We start from the raw sequence: 25641 nt of genomic DNA on the forward strand, positions 1-25641 counted from the left end.
AGGAGGTTACCCCATGTGACTCTACCCTCCCTAGCAACCGGGCCAATTTGATTGCTTAGGAGACTTGGCTGGAGTCACTCAGCACACCCTGGATTGGAACTCGTGACTCCAGGGGTGGTAGTCAGCGTCTTTACTCGCTGAGCTACCCAGGCCCAGATAAGCAGTTGTTTAAATGGCCAGTGTGATTTTTAAAGTGCAAAATGCTGCAATTTTATTATATAAACATAGTGTGCTCTATGCTCTTCACAGTGAATAAGCGTCTCTTTTGTCATCTATTATTATATGCACTACAGTGCACGTGATGCCCTTAATGTGGATCATAGCATATGAGTGGCTTCAGTTCATAAATTCACTGTAAAGCGTGCAGCACATGCAGACAGTATATTTATTTAATTAAATTGTATCCCTTTGTGGTTTAATAGTCATACTAGGACCTATAACGATTTTAATTGGATTATTTGTGCATACATTTTTTCTTGTGTTAGTCTGACAGCGTGCGGTTATTGAATTGAGTCGTTGCTCGAAAGTGACATCTTTTTTATTTTTTACTTGATACTGAAGAACCGGTACTTTTGACATCCCTAATCAGCACATAAACACAGTGTAGTTCAAAAGTATGAGTCTACATTGAAAATCTGGTTTCAAAATCTAATTTAAACCAGAAAATAAACAGCAGTGCAAAATAGAAGTGCAATCCACTGCACTTTAACTGCACTGTATGAGCACCCAAATGTATCAGCACCCCTTTTAGAAGATGCATTGTCTGTATGCATCTCATTAAGTGCATGCTTAATGACATAAAGTGTTGACATAAAGCATTGCAACTGATATCATGCATTGCCTCCATTACAAAACAAGCATAAATCTTGTTAAGCCTTGCAAGGCCTATATGAGCCAACTATGTAAACTAGCTATGCCGTTATGCTGTATCATTGGTCGAATGAGAATTAATGACACTGGTAATGTTGGTTATAAATACTGTCTTACTGTAAAAACATTGTACATTGTATCATAGTGATAGTCCCGCCTTTGGTTCCAGGTTGCTGGAGGAGTTTGTCAATCACATTGAGGAGCTAAAACAGCTGGATGAAAGGATCCAGAGGAAGGTGGAGAAATTGGAGCAGCAATGCCACCGTGAAGCCAAGGAGTTCGCCCACAAGGTCCAGGACCTGCAGAGAAGCAACCAAGTCAGTGGCCTTTACATTTTTGCATAATTTGAACACCTCAAAAAACAAAAACAATTATTAGATTTTTCAACTGATACATATGAAAAGCCTTATCAGAGAACTTTTAAACCCATGAAACCTTAAGTTCCTTCTTATAATCATTTTAAAGGTGGCCTTCCAGCACTTCCAGGAGCTGGATGAACATATCAGCTATGTGGCCACTAAGGTCTGTCACCTGGGAGACCAGCTTGAAGGAGTGAATACCCCAAGACAGAGGGCTGTTGAGGCCCAGAGACTCATGACATACTTCAACGAGTTCCTGGATGGAGAGCTGCGCAGTGATGTCTTCAACAATCCTGACAAGGTCAGATTTAGATATAACTAGACAGTCTATATCAGGGCTACTCAACTTCAGAAGCCAAGAGCACCACATTCAAGCCACAACAGATGCAAAGAGCTGCAATTATATACAGGGGTAATCGACCCTGTAAATGTCTTCTGCTCTGACATGCTCTACTACAATTCTTTTATAAATATTATTAGCTGCTTTTCCATCAATGGGCCAAGGCTGTCAACTGGTCAGCCAGGGCCAGTAGCCTCTGACTTCGACCCACAAGACCAGAGTCGATCTGCATTCCCAACTTCGGGCCAATAGTCCCACAGCATTGCTCCAAAACCTTCCTTTAATACGCCGCCCTGGTGCCAACGTCACACATCCCGCCCATTTTACAAGCAAGAGAGAAACTCAAGCTGAGGTATCAAACTCTGGAGACTAGTTAGCCCTCAAAATGAACACGGATTTGTACTGTGCCCACAATTTATTTATAGTTTTTCCCGAACCTGTACAGTTGTGCATTGGATACACAACTTGGCAAGTTCAGCGACAATATACTTAATCACATACTAGTTTCAGCAGACGCTGACGATTCTCCATTGATCTGTTGAGGTAAGCTGGTAGCTAGATATGAAAAAATTGGGAAATGAATATCTTGGTGCTGAAACATCTGACCTGACTCAGCAAAACTCCGCCTTTGACATTGACCCCGCCTCAATCTCCATTTGGCCTTCTTTGGACTAAGGGTGATCGGCGGGCCAGGGCGCTTGGCTGTTGGCCCCGAGGAAGCCCAGAGGAGGCACGAAGCAGCCCCGGAAGTCACAGTGGGAACGCAACTGACCCTGGCACGCACTAGCACGCCCTCATTTGGCCCAATAATGGAAATGCGGCTATTGTCACTTTTTTCCGGCCTCTTCTAATTGGAACAAACCATTTCTTAAAAAAAATAAAAATCAACCCTTTTCCATTCTTGTACAAAATTACTTTCAATAAATCAATAAGAACGAAAGTTAAAACGAGAATCAATAAATACAACAAATAGGACAGATAAAATTAAAACATTATTTGTATATAAAATGTTTAATATTTCCTTTACATAGCTAAAATGAGCATTCCCCCTTTGGGAGTGTGCGTGTTTCCTTAGAGTTTACATACTGTCTGCTAAAATCAGGAAATTAACACAACTACTAAACACTAAATGAATAAAGCAATGATTAAGTCCAGAACAAACACATTTAAAATCCTTTGATGAAAGACTGCTCCTCATGCCCTCCTTTACAATTATACATGCAGCTTTAATGTCCTCATTTTGATTGAGAGAATACATGGAATATTGTTTTGTACTTAATTCATTTGTAACACCTCAGGACCATTTAAAATTAAAGGAATGTTCCGGGTTCAATACAAGTTAAGCTCGGTCAACAGCATTTGTGGCATAATATTGATTACTACAAAAATTTATTTTGACCTGCCCCTCCTTTGCTTATATAAAAGCAAAAATCTGGGTTCCAGTGAGGCACTTACAATGCAAGTGAATGGGGCCAATCCGTAAATGTTAAAATACTCACTTTCAAAAGTATAACCACAAGACATGAACAATATGTGTGTTAACATGATTACAAGACATAAACAATATGTGTTTTAACATGATTTTAGTGTGATAAAATCGCTTTCTAACCTTTTCTGTGTAAAGTTATAGACAATTTTACAACTTCGTTGCCATGATGTTGTAATGTCAACAAACCCTAAAACGGCTGTAAAAATGACGATATAAACAACTTTACTGCTCAAATAATACACAGGTTTTAACAGAAGAATTAATGTAAGTGCTTTTATAAAATTATAAGCTTCACATTTCTGCCTTTAAACCCTCCAAAAATTGGCCCCATTCACTTCCATTGAATGTGCCTCACTGTAACCTTGATTTTTGCTTTTTTTAAAGAAAAGGAGGGGCGAGTCGAAATTAGTTTGTGTGGTAATCAACATTATGCCATAAATGCTGTCGATGGAGCTTAACTTGTTTTGAACCCGTAATATTCCTTTAATTAAAAAAAAAAGCTAAGTTATACTAAGTATACATTTATAACTATAAGGCATGTCAGGGGCCACAAATTAAAGTCTGACAGGCTGGATTGAGTACCTTGGGTCTACATGATAGTTTAGGCAGTGAAAACTTTCTAGACAGTGGTGGATATTGAAGTTATAGTAATGCACATCACCGTAATGGATGCTGCAGGCTAATATATGTAGCCTGCTTAGATGTTGATGTACGCCAAGTTAATTGGAAATGCCACTTTATAAATTAATCTCTCAAGTCACTCGGTAATGATATGACCAACCCTGGGTGGCAAGCCTTACATCTTCTGATGCTATTAGCATAAGGCCACCAACATACTTCTAGAGAGCAATGTGGGAATATACCCTGCAGACTTTTTAATATTTCTCAAAATGAGCACGCCTCCAGAGGAGAAAAACGAGCAAGTGAGTGGTGCTGCCGGTGAATCGCTGAAGGGGGGAAACGGAGGAAAGGGCTGGGTTAATCCCTGTGAAAGGGAGGGCTGGGCCCAGGCAGCGCGGAGACAAGTGCCGGTAAAAAACCCCTACTGCTGGGAGACGGCTACATCACTTACATGGGATTTAGCTAATCTTAGCTGGGGGACAGATACTTAGAAAACCTCGGCGAGGAGAGCAGAAAAGGAATGGATCCACCTCACGGGAGCACAATAATGATGTTAGCTGAGGCAGGCAGGAAAAGGAGAGCGGGAACAGAGGATGTGTGGATGGCAGGGCCTTTCGGATTGCCTTTATTCTTCTTCTGGTGCATCGGGCTTGAAGGTCGAGGTGGGGGGCTCTTGTCAGGATCCTGTTTTTGGCTAGACCTCCCACTTGCCCATAGGGAGAGATTATGGGAGGTGATTTAGCAAGGGATTAGCCATAGTCCATTCTTAATAGTTATGAGTGTTCGTAAGGTGTTGGCTGGGCAGCGGCTGACGGACAGGGGTTAAGGTGTGCTGCTGATGAGGTTCAGGTGTGCAGGGCTGAGCTCACTCTTATCCTCCTGGTGGTGGACGAGAAGAGCGAGGGATGAACGGGAGGGGGAGATTTACTGTAAGCCGATCCCCAGATTTAAGGGTTCTGCCTCTGGCCTCTGTTCATGTTTTGAGGTGTCTGTCCCGTAGTGTCCATTTGCCTTCTCTTATCACGTTCTCTTCTCATCCCAAACAGATAAAAGAAGCTGCTGACATCATTCAGAAGTTGCACCTGATTGCTCAGGAGCTGCCGTTTGATAGGTAAGTGGCCTGCAGACCAAGTCTAGGCCATATTGCAAGGAGCGGAGAAGTCATAATAATGGTGTGCCATTTTTACACGAGCTCATAAAACAAGTAGCACTGATTTTGAGATGTTACAGACATTATATTAGAATAATTAACATAATTCTGATTCAAAGTAAAGGTCAGCATCATCCAATCATTGCCAACCATGTCCAAATAAAATTAAACATTATAAATTCTGAATCTATGTACTGATTACCATTGTCCCATGTCTGCCAGACATGTTGAGTGGTCTAAACATCATCTGCAGCCTGAAACCAAACTTTTGGCTGGATTTTAGGAGTGAATGCATTTAGCTACAAAGAGAGCTATAGGATACTCCCTTACTCCCTATTTAGTGAATTACTTAACCTCCAGTGTGCTGTCTGTCTGCACTGGTCTCCGAACAGTTCAAAATGCACCTTATTTCATCCTAACTCCATATAAACCTCTGAAAGCAAAATTGGTCAGCTTTTGGAAGAACCCATTGATTCTCAATGTAATAATGCACAGTAAATACAGGATTTCTATGGAAGAAATGTGCAAAAGTACACATTAGTGTACCTTGTGTTTAGCAGCCCGGCATTTCACGATAAATAGCTAAAATGGTAAAAATGGCATATTTGATTAAACTAGAGACTCTAATCTTTTGACTCAAGTAGGTTTCAATGTAAAAACTTAATTAGGTTTCTTAAAAGATGTAGCTTTGTTGGCGTTCCTCCCAAAGACACTCGGTGCCATGTTGTTTTGTCACATGACACGAAAGTTTAACCCTTTACTGACAGCACAGAATCTTCTTAACTGAGATCAGTCAGTTTAAATTAAAATTATGCGCTGTGTATAGCGAAGCCAAAATACAACGTCCACGCATGTGTGCACGGTATAAATCACCATCCTTTCTCATTGTATGGAAAAGAGCAACTAAGAAATTATGCAAAATATGTCCTTTTGTGTTTCATGGAAAAAGTCACTCATACGTGTTTGGAATTGCATGAGGGCGAATAAATGATGACATCATTTTCATTTTTGGGTGAACTATTCGTAGAAGAAAATGAACATGAGACACTTCTAAGCATGCAATGTTAATATAATGATCAAGACACAATACAACAAACACTTTTCATCCACATCTTTTGTTTTGATTGTGTCTGCAATTTTTAGAGTTTACGTCTGAAAGATGATTTGTTTTAAACAGAATACCTTCTGTTTTTTTTCTTTCTCATGCTTGTTTTCTATTCCCCTTTTCAGATTTTCTGATGTCAAGGCCAAGATAGCAAGTAAGCAGCCGTAGACTAAACAAAGCAACAATGTTATTTACCCATTCGGCAACATAAGTGAAAGTGTTAACATAAACTTTGTGCTTGTTTGAAAGGTAAATATCATGACCTTGAGCGTCAGTTGATCCAGGAGTTCACAGCAGCTCAGCGAAGGGGAGAGATTGGACGTATGCGTGAGGTGGCGGCTGTCCTGCTTCATTTTAAGGTTTGTTGGAGATATTGGAGATATTGGAGATATTTTTTGTGTACATTTGTCATGATGTTCAATTAATTCTTCTATTTTTTTTTTTTTTTTTTTGCATAGGGTTATGCCCACTGTGTGGATGTCTACATCAAGCAATGCCAAGAGGTGTGCATTTTTTATTATAAGTGGTGCTTGCTAAGGCAAGTCATTACTATTACTGTTGCTCACACTTAGGCTTATGGATTTGAACAAACACCTAACCCTACTGCAAGTATTAAACTCATGTACACTCGTCATGCACCATTTGTACAAGAATGATATGTCAAATCGTGCAGAAAAATCACATAGACTTACATTGAAGGAGGTCCCTGAGCCATATAGGAACCTGATATCATAGAGACTTGGAGGGTGGGCTCTTTTGATTTCAGCCAGTAAGTATCCACCTAGCAACCATGCTGAACACCCTAGCAACCACATAGGAATTCACAACTAAACATCCAGAACACCTTAGCAAAGCCCTAGCAGCCATTCAGGACACCCTACTAACCTCATAGCAACACACATAAAACCACTCGGAACACCTTAGTAACCGCATAGCAACACTCTGGATATCACCCACTACACTGTAACATCATGGCGGCGATTTTAAGCGTGCAAAAGATTAGGTCCTGCTGCAGAAAACAAAAGGACTGATGTCTGTTTAGTCACTATGTCATCAGTGTGTCTCTGTCTTTAGGGAGCATACATGAGGAATGATGTGTTTGAAGACGTAGCCGTTCTGTGTCAGCGTGTTAATAAGCAGGTGGGAGAGGTCTTCTGCAGTCCAGAGACTGTCATGGCTAAACTCATTCAGAGCATCTTTGAGAACAAAATCCAGGTATATCCAAGTCACATACATTTTGCTATTATTCTTGTTTTGTACTGTGTTATGCACTATTAATCTTTGTTCACCTTGTTCTGTCAAATGACTTTTGTATGTAAATATAATACATTTCCAGTTTTCACAGGTTCTAGTCAGCAATATGTTAACAGATACTTGCGGTTTAATCTATTGGTTTTCTAATATTTGCATTACCAAATTGAGTCTAATGTTTAATGATTTCAGGCTCATGTCAAAGAAAAACTTGATGAGACCCGCAAATCTGATGTGGAGCAATACCTCAAGAACCTATATGACCTCTATACACGGTATTGATCATCCTACTTTAATTAATTGTTCACTTTGCTTTTTTCAAACCACGTAGTTATGTCTAAAAAGTCTGTCAAATGCAGTTGCTTCATAGAAAATAGTCTCACCTAGCCAGACATTTCACAGCAGCAAAAGATCTGGTCCATCTTAGGCCATCTCACTGACATGTACCCAACTACAGTTAGCTTTTTTTTCATGTGACATTTAAAGGAATAGTTCTCCCAAAAATGATAATTCTCTCATCATTTACTAACCCTTATGTCGTTTCAAACTCGTATGACTTTCTTTTTTCCGCGGTACACAAATGAAGATATTTTAATGGAGATTTGATGTCTGTTTATCCATACAAAGCAAGTTATTGGTGACCAGATTTTCAAGCTCCAAAAAGGACATAAAGGCATCATAAAGGTAATCCATATGGCTCCAGTGGTTTAATCCATGTCTTCGGAAGCGATCCATTCAATTTTGGGTGTGAACAGACCAAATTATAAGTCCTTTTCCACTGTGGGCTCTATTTTAAGAGTGCTAAGAGCAGCGCTATGCCATAAGTCATACACATGAAGTCAATGGGCATGGCCTGGAAGATTTGGTATTTTCATGTAAGCAAACTCTAATGTAGGCGCAAGTGAGTTTGGCGAAATTGTGCGCACAAAGTGCTAATGGGCTGGATCAAGTGTAATTTAATTCCAAGGTTTTTCTCCAGTTATTGCATCGTCTGCGTCCTATTATATAGTCCATTGTCTGTCAAGCACCAGCGATAAAAACAGAGCTCGCACATTCATAAGAAGTTGGTAGTGTAAATGGACTTTATGCAAGTAATTAGAAGAATAGAAATATGGACTTGACTCCTTTGTTCATTAACTGTATCCTTGTTAAATGTCTGCCATATTTCTATGCCAGTGATGCTCCCTTTATACACATGGAAAAGTGTTGTTCTCGTCAGGATATGGATTTACGCTCCATTAAATTATAGAGAATGTAAGTATTGTTAATAATTTTCATCTACTGACACACAAATCATGGCTAGGATTAACAGTTATTGTATCAGAACACACTTCACATCTACCGGCCGATTTTGATTTTGAAAAATTAATTTATTGAAACCCAAAAATTTTTAACCAAAAATATTTCTACATTCAAATTACACTTCAAATGAAAATATAATCAAAATAACAAAGTGGTCAAAATTATCATATCAAATCCAAGCATTTTACTCTGTTCAACTTCTTCCACCAGCCCCTTTTGCAGTGACTTAAACAAATCACTCTACGACAACAGGTGGAAAAATACCAGTACAAATTAGATCATAAATACAATTGAAAATTTAAACATAATAACAATTATAACAATAATTGAAAAATAAACCATGACCTAAAGATTGTTTAACACAAATCTCAAAAATATTTGTTTCATAAAACAGCTACAGCAACGATCAGATGCAGAACTTAGTTTAGACTTTGTGCTGAAAACAGACCTGCTTTTGAAACGTCTTAGTACAATGACCTATTTCTCAGAAAAATAGCAAATTGCGCTTTGTGCCACTTCATTAACATACAATACACCCACAGTTTGTGTGCATACACTCACAGATAGTGCCAACACTCCCACCCATGCCCATTTGTACTGCAAACTCACGTAAATAGAGCCCTACAAATCTTGATGTCAGCAGTCTCCTTGGCGATCATGATTTCAAGCTCAATTACACTTCCTTGTGCCATCTAGCGCTCTGCGCATGCGTGAATTGCTAGGAAATGTAATCGAGCTTGAAATAATGATCATGCCTAGAGACTGCAATGGCATGGATTAAATCACTGGAGCCTTATGGATTACCTTTATGCTGCCTTCATGTCTTTTTTGGTACTAGAAAATTTGGTCACCATTCACTTGCATTGTATGGAAAAACAGAAATCAAATCTCTATTAAAATACTGTATCTTCATTTGTGTTCTATGGAAGAAAGAAATTCATGAGTTTGATTCGATATACACTGGCGGCAAAAAGTTTGGAATAATGTACAGATTTTGCTCTTATGGAAAGAAATTGGTACTTTTATTCACCAAAGTGGCATTCAGCTGTTCACAATGTATAGTCAGGACATTAATAATGTGAAAAATTACTATTACAATTTGAAAAAAATGTTCAGAACTTCTTAAACTACTTCAAAGAGTTCTCATCAAAAAATCCTCCATGTGCAGCAATGACAGTTTTGCAGATCCTTGGCATTCCAGCTCTCAGTTTGTCCAGATACTCAGGTGACATTTCACCCCATGCTTCCTGTAGCACTTGCCATAGATGTGGCTGTCTTGTTGGGCACTTCTCACGCACCTTACAGTCTAGCTGATCCCACAAAAGCTCAATGGGGTTAAGATCCATAACACTCTTTTCCAATTATCTGTTGTCCAATGTTGGTGTTTCTTTGCCCACTCTAACCTTTCCTTTTTGTTTTTCTGTTTCAAAAGTGGCAAAAGTGGAGTCTTCTCTTTACTGTTGTACATGAAACTGGTGTTGAGCGGGTAGAATTCAATGAAGCTGTCAGCTGAGGACATGTGAGGCGTCTATTTCTCAAACTAGAGACTCTGATGTACTTATCCTCTTGTTTAGTTGTACATCTGGCCTTCCACATCTCTTTCTGTCCTTGTTAGAGCCAGTTGTCCTTTGTCTTTGAAGACTGTAGTGAACACCTTTGTATGAAATCTTCAGTTTTTTGTCATTTTCAAGCATTGTATAGCCTTCATTCCTTAAAACAATGATTGAATAACGAGTTTCTAGAGAAAGCTGTTTCTTTTTTGCCATTTTTGACCTAATATTGACCTTAAGACATGCCAGTCTATTGCATTCTGTGGCAACTCAAAAACAAACACAAAGACAATGTTAAGCTTCATTTAATGAACCAAATAGCTTTCAGCTGTGTTTGATATAATGGCAAGTGATTTTCTAGTACCAAATTAGCAATTTAGCATGATTACTGAAGGATAAGGTGTTGGAGTGATGGCTGCTGGAAATGGGGCCTGTCTAGATTTGATCAAAAATGACTTTTTTCAAATAGTGATGGTGCTGTTTTTTTTTTTTTTATACATCAGTAATGTCCTGACTATACTTTATGATCAGCTAAATGCCACTTTGGTGAATAAAAGTACCAATTTCCTTCCGAAACAGCAAAATCTGTACATTATTCCAAACTTTTGGCCGCCAGTGTAAGGGTTAGTAAATGATGCGAGAATTATCAGTTTTGAGTGAACTAATACTTTAAGGTGCATAAATCTAAAAACAATGGAAAATATTCAGGTGTTCTCAAAGATACCCCATTTAGTTTCTACTAAGAATTTCAAATTCATCTCCTATATAAAATCTGAGACTTTTTGTCTCCATGAACCTCCCAAACTTTGGCAAATCGTGGAGTGGTGGTGGCGTAGTGGACTAAAGCACATAACTGATAATCAGAAGGTTGCCAGTTCGATCCCCACAGCCACCACCATTGTGTCGTTGAGCAAGGCACTTAACTCCAGGTTGCTCCAGGGGGATTGTCCCTGTAATAAGTGCACTGTAAGTTGCTTTGTATAAAAGCGTCTGCCAAATGCATAAATGTAAATGTAAATCCAGCAACTAGTTCTTCTGTAGAACCACTCATAATTTTAACCTGGTACCTGGTAAACACGACTTTGTTTAGTAAAAACTGATAAAAAGCATTGCAGCCAGCTACTCAGATTGGAACTGTCAATTTCATTGAGCAGAACACCACTTTTTTTTATTTTTATTTTTTTATTTTTTACCTTATTCACCTGTTTGATCTATTTGAAATGTTTTTGTTTGTAGGACAACGTCACTGGCTGCTAAGCTTACAGATTTTAATTTGGGCTCAGACAAACACACATTTCTGTCTAAGCTGATAAAGAACATTTTCTCTTGTTACCTGGAGAGCTACATAGACATGGAGCGTCAGTATCTACAGAACCGTAGTGGCATGATTCTCCAACGCTACTACGACTCAAAAAACCACCAGAAACGCCCTGTAGGCACAGGCAGGTAAGCATGCACATTAAAAAATTACAAAATTGCTTTAAAAGCTTAGGGCTGTTTAGTCAAATAGGTGTTAACGCTGGATCCTTTAACTTTTCTCTTTCTCTGTCATCTTCTCATCGACAGCATCCAGGAGCTAAAAGAGAGGATCAGGCAGCGCACCAACCTGCCACTTGGACCCAGTATTGACACACATGGAGAGACCTTCCTCTCACAAGAGGTTGTAGTCAACCTGCTGCAGGAGACCAGGCATGCATTTGAGAGATGCAACAAAGTATAGCACCTTATTTGTAGGGTACTTTTATATTTGAAGTTATGGGCTGATGGCTTTAAGACCCATCTTCTGTCTTTTTTTGCAGTTGTCGGACCCTGCAGATCTACCAAAGAATGCCTTCTCCATCTTCCTGCTTTTAGTTGAGTACCTGTGTGTGGACCATATAGACTACGCCCTTGAGATTGGGCTCTCTGGTATGAAAAACACCCATGACACTTAACAGATGATAGTACTGTAATTGCTTACCGTGTTGGTGTTATTTTGCATGAAACATAATCTATGCAAGTATGTGAACAAGGCTTTTTGCTACTCAAGATTGTTTTCATGCCACTGGATTCTGAAATGCATGAGAAAGCAATTCATAACACAACCAGGGACCAAAATAAAAGGGATAGTTCACCCAAAAATGAAAATTATCTCATCATTTTCTCACCCTCATGCCATCCCAGATGTGTATGACTTTCTTTCTTCTGCAGAACATAAACAAATAATTTTAGAAGAATATTTTGGCTCTGTAGGTCCTAACAATGCAAGTGAATGGTGACTTGACCTTTCAAGCTCCAAAAATCACATAAAGACAGCATAAAAGTAATCCATATGACTCCACTGGTTAAATCCATGTCTTCAGAAGTGATATGATAGGTGTGGGTGAGAAACAGATCAATATTTAAGTCCTTTTTTACTATAAATCTCCACTTTCACATTCATGAAAGTGATTTTTTGCTATTCAGATCAACATGCAAACCGTATAAAGTTACCGGGGCAGATAACTTTATAAGAAACTGCAACAATTGATGTTTTAAGTTGTATTGTAAGATTTATATCCCACACTTAGTGGAAAATATATCAGTTTATCTAGGATGCCTAATGTTTTTCTCCAGAACTCCATGTAGTGACACATGTGGAATATTCCTGCATTAAGCCACCGAAACGAAAATGAGGAACAAAATCATGATGTGTCTTCATGTTTTTGTGTCAGTTACCCTTTCACACAGAGATGGGGAATGACTCAACTCAAGTGACCTGTGCTGTCATTATTTAATTAATAAAAATCAGGGACTAAAAACGAAATGTTTTTCATTTAGGTTCGTTCTGAGCAAAAACTGTATTTTTTTCCGTTCCGGTTCAGAAACTCTGCAGCCTCCTTTCCAAAAGGTTACAGGTTAGAACAAAATAAATGAACGGTTAATAACGTTCTTTTAAAAATGACAGTACTCTGCGCTAAGGGGTTGGCGAAATACCAATTGCAGTGTTGCTAGATCTTGCAGGAGAAACAAGCAACATGTTCTGGAAAAACAAGTCCAAAATAAGCCACTTGTCTTGCGAAAATAAGCAATAAATTTTGTTTTCCTGTGTGGTGGATTTATCAGCGTAGAAATCATTGCAAGCAGTTAATTAACATTAAGTATAATTTTATTTACAGATCTGCTTCTGAGTCAAAACCCGGCAACAATAATTCAGTGAAGACTTGGAAACAATGGAGAAATGTACTTTTTACATCTAATAAAGTTGTCCTTGTATCTGGATTAGCCGTGCATGTACAGTATATGTAGTAATTATACATAGTTGTTAAAAAGGTCTTCATTCAGAGAATGCAACATCCACAACTGGCAATTAGGCAAAGAAATGTGTGATGCAGCAGTTTCCTTCAGGATCAAAGCACGTTTAATTTTTTTGGACAAAATGAAGTGGTGTAGTTCTAAAAATGACTAAACCCTTTGGCCTTTAGTTTCATGAAAAAAATTATCGGAACAAAATTAACCAGTTACCAGCATTTAAAAATAACGTTTTCACTCCGGAACATTTGAAAATCACTTTGTTTTGGTTTTCGGTTATATTCTGCTAAAAATTTAGTTCTGTTTCCGTTTTCATTCCTTGAACTGTTTTTAGTCCCTGATAAAAATAATGCAAAATACTGTTTCAAGGCCAGTAAGAAATAGTTATAGATGGTGAACTTTTATTCTATAATTTATCAAATATGTTCTAATATTTATGGAGATTTAGAATTTAAACAAAACCAATGTGAATGTGAAGCATAGCTAAAGGAGGAACACTTCCAACCCGTTAAAATCTTAAGTGTGGAAATATTTTAAGACAAAGTGACTATTTGATTATTAATTTTCACATTTATTTATTTAATGTTTATTTTATTTAAAGCTAAACTATGTAACTTGTAACCTTGATTACAATATGTGTCGTCGAAGGAGTCATAGTGCCTTCTTTGTGTGCTTTCAAGCAAGCAAAAAGTGTGGCAATACTTGTAATATTTTGATTCTAATTGAATTCTACTTTATTGGTATTCGGTTCTGATTGGAGTCATGCATACCAACAGAATAGGATCTGTTTTTATGGTGGAAAGGAAATGTGAAGTGGTATGAGAAACTCGGAAGCTGTATGTATGTAACCTATCCCTGCTTAATATGCAGAGACAACTGTTAGTAAGCCATTTTTCTCAAAAACTATAAACACTGTGTATCTGTTGCGCTATGAAAATTGTTTATTTTTGCAATTGGTGACGCTAGTGGTACAGAAATTACATCAAATTAAAAAAAATTGTGTAGTTATTTAAATGTTTATTTAATTTCTTAAATGTTTAATGCTTCTTTTAAAAGTTATTTTCTTTGTGATCTTTTAATTTATAAGGCAAATTTGGTGTTTAAAAAAAGTAATTAAACTTGTCATTAAGAACTACAATAAAGTTTGTTCATCTGTCAACCTGTTTCATAGCCTAATGTATTACAATACCATGATAATACCGTATACCATGATAAAAGCATCAGCAATTATCGTAATATGAATATTTGATACTGGTACATGCCTAAAAATATAAAAAAAAACTGAAAATTGTGTCTTCTGCTTCAAATAGTACTTGAAATAATGTAATAAAAAACCTGTCCACTGGTAATAATAATAAAACAAAATGTGTACTTCACAAAAACATTTATATCAATAAAAAAATAACTTAGTCAAGAAAATAGTTATCGGCTAGTGCTGAAAAAGCTAAATATCATCCAATTAATCACAACCAGTTTAAAGCTGAAATGTGTAATTCCTGCAACACTAGCACCACCAAATGGAATTGCAAAAATAAACAGTGTTTTCAAAACAGCTTTCTGAATATGCCCCTCATCTTCCGATAAGCGAACAAACAAAATTGTCCCGCCCCCAACTCACGGCATTGGTTGAGTGACATTGTTGGGGTGGGTCTAAGCAGGTCACTCAAAACAAACACAGGAATTTTTATAGTGCCACAGAGACACAGTGCTTACAGTTTTTGAGAAAATGAATCAATGAATGGCTTACTTATAGTTCTCTCTGCATTTTAAGCTGGAATAGAAGAAAGTATTTAAACACCGAAAAGGTTAAATACTTCAGTTTTAAGCAATGAGAAGTATTATTTTAAAAGACAATACTCTGTCTTATTCCACCTCTGACCTGCACAGCCATCCCATCTGCGGATGCCAAAAATGCCAACCTGTACTTTCTGGATGTCGTCCAGCAGGCCAACACAATCTTCCACCTCTTTGATAAGCAGTTTAACGATCATCTCATGCCTCTTATTAGGTGAGTGACTTTATTTTCTTTGTTCTGTCTCTTCTGTCTGGTGACTTTCCCATGACATTTGTTTAAACTTTGACCCCTTTAGCTCTTCTCCTAAGTTGACGGAGTGCTTGCACAAGAAGAAAGAGGTGATCGAACAGATGGAAGTGAAGCTGGACACCGGGATTGATAGGTTGGTTCAAAACTCTGCTTGGAAGGGACTGATTCTTAAAGGAATTTACTCACCCTCATGTAGTTTCAAACCCATATGAATCTTTCTCATGCAGAACACAAAAGGAGATGTTTTAATTAATATCGAGGTCCGTCTCTTCAATACAATGGCAGTGTATAGTGTGAAAAGCGAGCTTCTCTGATGCACTTACGAATGCAACAGATATCAACTGAGGATTTGTACTGAAAAATTCCTATTGCTCACCAAACCTATTGTATGCCTTCAGAAGACTTTGAATATGACACACAAGTCGCATTGACTAAATGTATTATATTTTTGGGGCTCTTTTTTAAGCGTTAAATTTAGGCTCTATCCACTGCCATTGTGTTGAAAAGACAAACAGTGATATATATTAAAAAATCTTCTTTTGTGTCCAGTATAAGACAGAAAGTCAAATGGGTTTGGAACTACATGAGGGTGAGTAAATTAGGACAGAAATGTATTTTTTAGAGTGAACTATTTCTTTAAGCACATGAGCTTTGACCTATAAACCATCGTTGCTAATTTCCAGCCTATAAACAAAATTTTTGATGTGACCTTTTTTTAACATTGCCTTGTTTTTAGGACACTGAATTGCATGATTGGCCAAATGAAGCAGATCCTGGCCACTGAACAGAAGAAAACAGATTTCAGGCCAGAAGATGAGAACAATGTCATGATACAGTACACCACAGTAAGATATCAACAGCATGTTTAGTGCTTGTGTTGTGAAACTTATGTCAGTACTATGAAAAATAATCATGTTTACACATAAAGAAATGAATAGCACTTATAAAAAAGATAAAATCTTGGAAACTCATGTGAGATGAAGACTCCAGTCATATTCGTCATTTGCAGAATAATTAATAATGGCTGATTGTGATGACGGTATTTATACAATATCATCGGTAATGTTTGCTTTTGTTTGATGCAGCATCTATGCTGCAAGGTGTCAGTATAAGTCCTAGTCGGCTGACATATCGGCCAGCATTTAACATGTGAAATCTATTAAGACTTTGTTGTCATGCTTGATTTCCAACATTTTTAGTGTCAGTAGCCATATTTGTCCTGTTTCTGCTGTTTGTTTAATATATTTAATGTGTTTCCTGTGCTCTTTCTTCAAGGCATGCTCTAAGGTGTGTGCCTACGTGAGCAAGCAAGTGGAGCGTGTGCGGAGATCCATGGACGGTAAAAATGTGGACACTGTTTTGACTGAGCTGGGAGTGCGGTTCCACCGTCTGATCCATGAGCACCTGCAGCAGTTCAGCTACAGCTCCATGGGTGGCATGCTGGCCATCTGTGATGTGGCAGAGTACCGGCGTTGTGCCAAAGATTTCAGGGTGAGGAGAGGTCAAAGATCTCTGGGATTTTTTTATTTTTGCATCCTTAAAGGCATATTTCACCCAAAAATTTTAATTCTCTCATCATTTACTCACCCTTTTTGCCATCCCAGATGTGTATGACTTTGAAAATTTTTAGAGGAATATCTCAGCTCTATAGGTTCATACAATGCAAGTGAATGGTGACTTGACCTTTCAAGCTCCAAAAATCACATAAAGGCAGCATAAAAGTAATCCATACCACTCCAGTGGTTAAATCCATGTCTTTAGAAGTTATATGATAGGGTTGTTTGAGAAATAGATCAATATTTAATTCCTTTTTTACTATAAATCTCCACTTTCTCATTCTGAAAGTGAATGTGGAGATTTATTGTAAAAAGGATTTAAATATTGATCTGTTTCTCACCCAAAGCTATTACATGCATCGAAAGGTCCTACAGAGCTGAAATATTCTTCTAGAAATCTTTGTATGTGTTCAGCAGAAGAGAAAAGTCAGGCACATCTGGGATGGCAAAAAGGGTGAGTAAATGATGAAAAAATTTTCATTTTTGGGTGAACTATCCCTTTAAAGCTTTATTTTTCTTTTATCATCCCTTAACTTTTGTGTTCTAACTAGACCCACATGAATTTGCACACGTTTTTCCATGTTTTCGCTGAAAAATCTGCAGAATTTGTCATGAATGGATTTCATATGGTAACGTGTTGTATAAAATGGATAGTTATGACTCTAAATTCTGATTGGATGAGCTGTGTTTGAAGCCTTTGTAAAATGCAGATGTTAACACACCTGTTATTGCACATTCTGTATTATGATGGAAGGGGCGTGTCGACATTAAAGATGATGGAAAGCAAAGATTTTGTAGAATGATTTCAATTTCAGTGCTCTTTAAATAATATTAATTTGTCATATATGATAGATTTTATAGTCAACAAATGTGATGCTAGTGACTCATAGTAATTCATCATTTGCTAGAAACCATGCTTTAATAAGTCGTATAGGTTATGTAAAAGTAATGCAGGTGTATTTAGTTATGCTTACTCACTGGTGCAAGAGAACAAAGAGCTTTATTTGCTCATTTTGTATTTGTTTTAGTTTGGCTTTTTTCATATGTTTTTTTCCCAACTTGAATGTATGGCATGTCTTAATAACAAATGCCCGACTTGGAAGTAGGAGCTTCCCAGGTAAACTTGAAAGCCGCATAACAAACAGGCTCATTGCAGTAATAAAGAGATGAGATTAGTACGCTTAATGTCGGTTATAAGCTAGAGTTGTGCACAAGTAATCCATTAATCGAGTACTCGTCCAGCTTTAAATATTTGACTAGTAAAAACACTACTCCAATATTGCAATTTGATTTGTGCCTTTGCCTGACGTGGGCCACAATGAAACACATTTTCTCACCTAAATCTTGGTGTTAGTTCACACAAAAAGAAAATTCTGTCATTATTTAATGTAATTGTATAGCTTCAGAAGACTTGGAATATATGTTTCTTATCTTGTTGTTTATAAATAGTGCTCAAAAGCAGGTTCAAAATTTGAAAGTTGAACTTAAATTCTAAATTTCAAGTAATCGAATACTCTTTGTTTTATGTGTTAGAGCACTCGATTACAAAATTACTCAAAATGCCCATCCCTATTATAGGCATTATTAAATTAGTCGAAAAAATTACTTTTTTGTTAAAAAAATAAAAAAAAAAAAAATCTCTTTAAAAAGAGGCAAGCATATTGAGGGAAACTGAATAAATGGACACGCAAATTCATAGAATTTTGTCGATTATGAATTATTCTGTGGTATACAAGCTTTTCAATGGAGCTTTTGTCCATTTGAGTTATGCGGTGCACATTACATGTGAATTTCAAGAAAGCTAATTACATAATTTACATTTCAGTTTTGAAGAATGGAATTGTTTTCATTAAATGAATATGTTTTCATCATTATATATTTACATTACTAAGAAAATAACAATGTTTGACTAACAGCTGCATTAAAATCCCTCCACAGGTTCCTCTTGTGCTTCAGCTCTTTGACACACTTCATGCTCTGTGTAACCTCCTGGTTGTTGCCCCGGACAACCTCAAACAGGTGTGCTCTGGAGAGCAGTTGACCAACCTTGACAGAAACCTCCTCCATGCTTTCGTCCAGCTGAGAGTAGACTATCGCTCAACCCGTCTCGGGCGGCATTTCAGCTAATGACTGGCAGGGCTGCCCAATTACTGCACAGCCTGCCATACTGCATCCATTCAGAGCTGCCCTAGTGGTAGACAAGAAACACAAGTGGCCAAGCTTGAGTGGCTTATGAAATGTCTTTATCTAAAATTAAGTGTGGGAATTAACTTTTGTTTAAAGAACAACAGTTGTAAAGCCAGAATCTTCCCTGATTGCTCCATTTTATGTTTTAAAGGGATAGTCCACCCCAAAGTTAAAATTCTTTCTGCATTTACTCATCCTCTTGTTGCTCCAAACCTAAATGACTTCCATCTGTGAAACACACACACACACACACACACAAAAAAAGGCATGCGGGTTTGGAACAACAAGAGGATGACTTAATGATGGCAGAATTTTTGGTAACACTTTGCAATAACGTTCAATTTGTTAACATTAGTTAACAACGTTAGTTAACATGAACTAACAACACTTTTTACTTTATATATGTAGCCTTTTTTTATTTTTTATTTTTTTATTTTTATATATATATATATATATATATATATATAAGTAAATTCAGCTTATGGTCATTTTATGTCACCACAACTACAATTATTCTTTTACTTTATGCATCACTCTGAGTTCACCTTCTAATTAATATTTTGTGTTGTATACATTAATGCAAATTAAGTAAAGCTGAAAATGTTTTATGTATGTATGTTTCTGAGTAGAAGCTATTTATTTCCTTACGTTATGGTTGTTGAGCCAACAGATTAATGAATGAACAATACTTTTACAGCATTTATTAATCTTGGGTAATGTTATTTTCCACATATTCTAATACATTTTTAAAATCAAAAGTTGTATATGTAATCATTAGTTAATGCATTATGAACTAACATGAACTATCAATGAACAATTGCTTTTTTAGAAACAAACATGAACAAAGATTAATAAATGCTGTAAAAAATAAATTCTTTATTGTTAGTTCATGAGACCTAATGCATTAACTAATGTTAATGACTGGAACCGTCTTGTAAAGTGTTACTAAATTTTCCTTTAGGGGTGAAAGGTCACTTTAAATATCCCATTTCAGTCTATGTTCACATTTTTATTATGAACATGGTATTTCATCTCGTATGTGCTTTTCTTTTGTTTGTGCTTTAATTGCAAAAGGTTGGAGAATATGAACATTGTAGAGGGCTGTTTTGTACATTTCTCAGCTTCTCACTAGTGTTCAAGAGACTCTGTTTGCTTTTATTTTGATTGTGCCAAACCCATCCTCTGTGGCTTTTCTGGGATGAGAGGAGCAGTTCTGTCTGCTGCTTTGGATCAGTGAACTATTAAAGCTTGTTTCACTCAGGCTGTTGTACGCACATAGGGCTTGACGGAGATGAAAACTCCTTTTTGAGCAGATCAATGGACATGGTTATACAAACGTTGCCATACTTCAAGTTTATTCTGTCCTATTGCATTTCAAACTCGTAAAAATAATGAACAAGAGGACAGATGATTGTTCTAAACTTGAGCGCGTGACATGGACTCATGAAAATTCTAGCATTATTTACTCATTATAATCAGTCCAAATCCATATGCTGTAGGTCTTTTCCATCCTGTGACAACAGTTCATAGTGACCACAGCGGTCAAGCTCCAAAAATGACCAAACAAATACATAAAAACATTTGTTCATTTGACTTGTGTGTGATATTCCAAGTCTTCTGAAGCCAGACCAGGGATGCGAACTACTCACCTTTCAGCTAAAGTCACCTTTTTTTAAAGCTAATTTGCCCAAATTGTTTGGTAAAATTTTCTACGTTTTTCTTATTAAAATCATTTGAAAGGGTTACTTTAAGCTTAAAAAGCGTTAAATACAACAAACAAATCAAGTGAAAATATTCATCTGAAACACCTGCTATGACCTCTCATGGGTTTGCATCCCTGCATACACTAGCTTTGTGTGAGGAACACAAGAAAATCTTGGTCATTCACAGAAAATCATCCTCCACATCAAACCTGACGTTGAGTTCACGCACCATTTTTGAATCTGTACACAATCACCAATGAGACTTCAGAGCTTTGATGGAAAGGAAGATTATCAGTAAATGATGACAGAATTTTCATTTTGCGGTGAATAATTCCTGTAATTTGAAAGTTTAATTTAGACCTTGAATACAAAGTGTGGTCTAAAGATGACATGATAAATCTCATTTCCATCTGATTTACTTATGTTGCCCTCAACCTGTTGAACTGATATACTTTGATAGATGTGCTCAGTGCTGAAATATAGAATTTCAGACTTGAATTGCAAGTCACACCGAACTACCAGATTCATGATCTGGTAAATCAATGATCACATCAGTGCAAACAACTAAGTGCGGTCACTTGCAATTAAAGTAATACTTGCGTACTGTAGTATCCGTATAATTACAAAAAAATAAACATTCAATATTGCTTCACTGCACAGTAGAAATGAGGTAAACCGTTTTGAGGGTTGGATGAGATTTTTGACATCTATAAGAGCTCAGGTCACAAGGTGTCAAGTCTTCTCTATATGAAAAATGGGTTGATTTTAGATGTGGTATTTGATTTATGTAGTGTGACATCTGTATGATTATTCTGAAGCTAAACACTGACTTGCAACAGTCACAACTCATTAATCCCGAGACATTTTCATCTGACAGGGATGTGTTGAATGCAGTAGTGTCATATGACTAGTTACATTTTAACCCTTAACCCCTCTGTTGAAAAGGCAGGGGTCAAGATCAGTGACCCTGAGGCTTGACCTTGGTGGTAGACTGTTAGAGAGGATTAGGTGGTCTGATTCTGATTTCATTATATTGTACTGATTTTAAACATGAATTCATGGCAGAACGATCTGAACTGAATCACCTGCACAAGCTGCTCATCATTATCAATTATTTCTGAAAATAATGTGTGAAATTGCCCTTTTTCCTGTTAAAGTGAGAAGTTTCTTTGAGGGTGGTCTCAAAGCCCCTGGGTCATTCCTACTTTTTCATGTCCCCATTATATGACTTAAGATTGGATTAAATATTAAACACATTTTAAAATGGGAATCTGATTACTTAGTTTTCTTTTGTCACAATTAAGTGAATTGTAAATCATTACAACTCATTCTTACTATTCTCGCCATGTCTCTGAGTGCTATGAACTAACTTCATTTTATTCCTTCTCTAATTGAATGTTTTTAATAAAACATGGGAATCTTGGGAATATTGTTTTTATTTGTAATCAGTGCATGAATATTTCAAATATACTTAAACTCAATATTGCATTCCATACTGTTAGTATTTTTGTAATGTCCCTATAACTAAGAAAAGCTGGTTCCATTCAACTCGGAGCACTTTTTGGATGCAGCCTGCAATTTTTCACACCCAAATGTAAAACCCTACACACATGCAGTGGATTAATTTATTTTACAGAAGAAAAAAAAAAGATTCCAATAATTCATAAATAATACTGCATATATTTACAATTTTATGATGAACACAAAAAATATATATTTTTTTTCTTTTTCATTTTTTAAAATTTTTTTATTGTAGTTCTAAATTTGTAAGCATGTAATTCTGATTCTGTTTGCTGTATCTCCCTGCAAAAAGTCTTATTTTACTCCAGTAGATGGCAGCAAGTACTAGAAAAAAAATATTCCAACTTCATCACAGTATACAGATCTGAAATGTAGGTGGCACTCTAACGTGTATGAGAACTTACAGCATGTTAGACATCCAGTCTATTTTGGATCTCATGCATGTTCCCCACTCTTTCATTGCATATCTCAGCCTCTGAAAACATTTTGCAGCTGATTTGTTTATCATGCTTTTCTGCTGGATTGCAATTTTGTTCTGGACATCTGAAATATAACATTGGATTTTTTAACCAAGTAAGCTCACAGACCAGTAAAAATGGCTCTTTTTGAAGAAAACAACCTAAAGTAGGAACAGATGTGGAGTTTGTTGCTACTTGGGGCTTACAGAAGCAGTGATTGAAGCAGACATGAGACGTTTGTCTTTGTTGTCTTACTCGGTTCACATTTCAAATTGTAAACAAAATACACTGTACTGTCACATTCGTGATAATGAGAGCTTTCATTTGATATATGACTTGCCTATTTACGTGCAATGCGAAAAACTTTTAGATTCATACTTGCATTTTTACATCATCACCTCTAGGTGGCGCTTATTTGCACCGCAGAGTTTTTAGGCATTATTTTGTTAATTTATGTAACATAAATGCAAAAGTGATGGTATTCTATGCAAAGTTCAGTTCTAAGCTTTCAAATGGTACCACATATGAGTGACTTGCGGATCCGGGGATTTTTACAATTTAAAGGTGCACTCAGTAACTTTTGTCTTTGTGTCATCTTGGATTTAAACTGACACCTAGTGGCTTGGATGCAGCATCTTTTAAAATCAATAGTTTTCAGTTTCAGATGCCATTGTAGAAATTTAGTATTCACAGTCAGCCATGATTATTTAATCAATGAGTTAAGGTGTCAAATAACAGGACGGTTACTGAGATAAAGCAAGTAGTATTTGGCTGGTCATGTGACTAACATGGCAGCCCCCATGTGCGGACCCTCTCCATGTAGAATAAAACAGCTATTAAAAGGTTACTGAGATGACTATGTGTCTTCATTTTAATGTGAGTGGTCATGATTTCCTACATACAGGTGCATCTCAATAAATTAGAATGTCGTGGAAAAGTTCATTTATTTCAGTAATTCAACTCAAATTGTGAAACTCGTGTATTAAATAAATTCAATGCACACAGACTGAAGTAGTTTAAGTCTCTGGTTCTTTTAATTGTGATGATTTTGGCTCACATTTAACAAAAACCCACCAATTCACTATCTCAAAAAATTAGAATACATCATAAGACCAATAAAAAAAACATTTTTAGTGAATTGTTGGCCTTCTGGAAAGTATGTTCATTTACTGTATATGTACTCAATACTTGGTAGGGGCTCCTTTTTGCTTTAATTACTGCCTCAATTCGGCGTGGCATGGAGGTGATCAGTTTGTGCCACTGCTGAGGTGGTATGGAAGCCCAGGTTTCTTTGACAGTGGCCTTCAGCTCATCTGCATTTTTTGGTCTCTTGTTTCTCATTTTCCTCTTGACAATACCCCATAGATTCTCTATGGGGTTCAGGTCTGGTGAGTTTGCTGGCCAGTCAAGCACACCAACACCATGGTCATTTAACCAACTTTTGGTGCTTTTGGCAGTGTGGGCAGGTGCCAAATCCTGCTGGAAAATGAAATCAGCATCTTTAAAAAGCTGGTCAGCAGAAGGAAGCATGAAGTGCTCCAAAATGTCTTGGTAAACGGGTGCAGTGACTTTGGTTTTCAAAAAACACAATGGACCAACACCAGCAGATGACATTGCACCCCAAATCATCACAGACTGTGGAAACTTAACACTGGACTTCAAGCAACTTGGGCTATGAGCTTCTCCACCCTTCCTCCAGACTCTAGGACCTTGGTTTCCAAATGAAATACAAAACTTGCTCTCATCTGAAAAGAGGACTTTGGAACACTGGGCAACAGTCCAGTTCTTCTTCTCCTTAGCCCAGGTAAGACGCCTCTGACGTTGTCTGTGGTTCAGGAGTGGCTTAACAAGAGGAATACGACAACTGTAGCCAAATTCCTTGACACGTCTGTGTGTGCTGGCTCTTGATGCCTTGACCCCAGCCTCAGTCCATTCCTTGTGAAGTTCACCCAAATTCTTGAATCGATTTTGCTTGACAGTCCTCATAAGGCTGCGGTTCTCTCGGTTGGTTGTGCATCTTTTTCTTCCACACTTTTTCCTTCCACTCAACTTTCTGTTAACATGCTTGGATACAGCACTCTGTGAACAGCCAGCTTCTTTGGCAACGAATGTTTGTGGCTTACCCTCCTTGTGAAGGGTGTCAATGATTGTCTTCTGGACAACTGTCAGATCAGCAGTCTTCCCCATGATTGTGTAGCCTAGTGAACCAAACTGAGACCATTTTGAAGGCTCAGGAAACCTTTGCAGGTGTTTTGGGTTGATTAGCTGATTGGCATGTCACCATATTCTAATTTTTTGAGATAGTGAATTGGTGGGTTTTTGTTAAATGTGAGCCAAAATCATCACAATTAAAAGAACCAAAGACTTAAACTACTTCAGTCTGTGTGCACTGAATTTATTTAATACACGAGTTTCACAATTTGAGTTGAATTACTGAAATAAATGAACTTTTCCACGACATTCTAGTTTATTGAGATGCACCTGTATATTGCAAAACTACAATTCATGACTTTAGGAGTTAAACTTTTTTAATGAGGAAAACATTACTGTGCGCACCTTTAAAACACAAGCCTATTCGTTTTATTCTAAGTTACAGAGTTCAAAAGATACTGCATAACAGTAATGCCTATCCTTATAAAAAACAGACACAAAAAGGGAAAATAATGCTAATACTTTGTTAGCATACTGGAGTAGTTACTAGTATGCCAAGCCCACATACTGAGGGAAATACTGTATGTCATATATGGGCCTATTCTCCACGCAATAGACCTAATATGTTGTGGAAAAAACAGACACGTCTCAAGGACTCATCGTGGATTCTTAACCATGAAGGTTTAGGGTAATATCTTCCCAAAGGAGGGACAT

At 37.1% G+C, this 25641-nt stretch overlaps 1 protein-coding gene across 1 annotated transcript in view; it reads left to right on the top strand.

Moving 5' to 3' along the window:
* The window catches only part of LOC127454862 (exocyst complex component 5), a 30276-nt gene extending 8035 nt beyond the window's left edge, over nucleotides 1-22241 (top strand). The window contains exons 3-18 of the mRNA XM_051722344.1: nucleotides 1040-1187; nucleotides 1336-1530; nucleotides 4726-4790; nucleotides 6060-6088; nucleotides 6184-6293; nucleotides 6393-6437; nucleotides 7009-7149; nucleotides 7378-7460; nucleotides 11274-11483; nucleotides 11604-11751; nucleotides 11837-11945; nucleotides 15195-15315; nucleotides 15398-15484; nucleotides 16088-16196; nucleotides 16627-16842; nucleotides 18846-22241. Coding sequence (XP_051578304.1) covers nucleotides 1040-1187; nucleotides 1336-1530; nucleotides 4726-4790; nucleotides 6060-6088; nucleotides 6184-6293; nucleotides 6393-6437; nucleotides 7009-7149; nucleotides 7378-7460; nucleotides 11274-11483; nucleotides 11604-11751; nucleotides 11837-11945; nucleotides 15195-15315; nucleotides 15398-15484; nucleotides 16088-16196; nucleotides 16627-16842; nucleotides 18846-19034 — 2005 coding nt within the window. The 3' untranslated portion in view covers nucleotides 19035-22241. The remainder of the gene's footprint in view (nucleotides 1-1039; nucleotides 1188-1335; nucleotides 1531-4725; nucleotides 4791-6059; nucleotides 6089-6183; nucleotides 6294-6392; nucleotides 6438-7008; nucleotides 7150-7377; nucleotides 7461-11273; nucleotides 11484-11603; nucleotides 11752-11836; nucleotides 11946-15194; nucleotides 15316-15397; nucleotides 15485-16087; nucleotides 16197-16626; nucleotides 16843-18845) is intronic.
* Nucleotides 22242-25641: the final 3400 nt, after the last annotated feature.

The sequence above is a fragment of the Myxocyprinus asiaticus genome, chromosome 17, assembly GCF_019703515.2.
Source record: "Myxocyprinus asiaticus isolate MX2 ecotype Aquarium Trade chromosome 17, UBuf_Myxa_2, whole genome shotgun sequence".
In the NCBI taxonomy this organism is placed as follows: Eukaryota; Metazoa; Chordata; class Actinopteri; order Cypriniformes; family Catostomidae; genus Myxocyprinus; species Myxocyprinus asiaticus.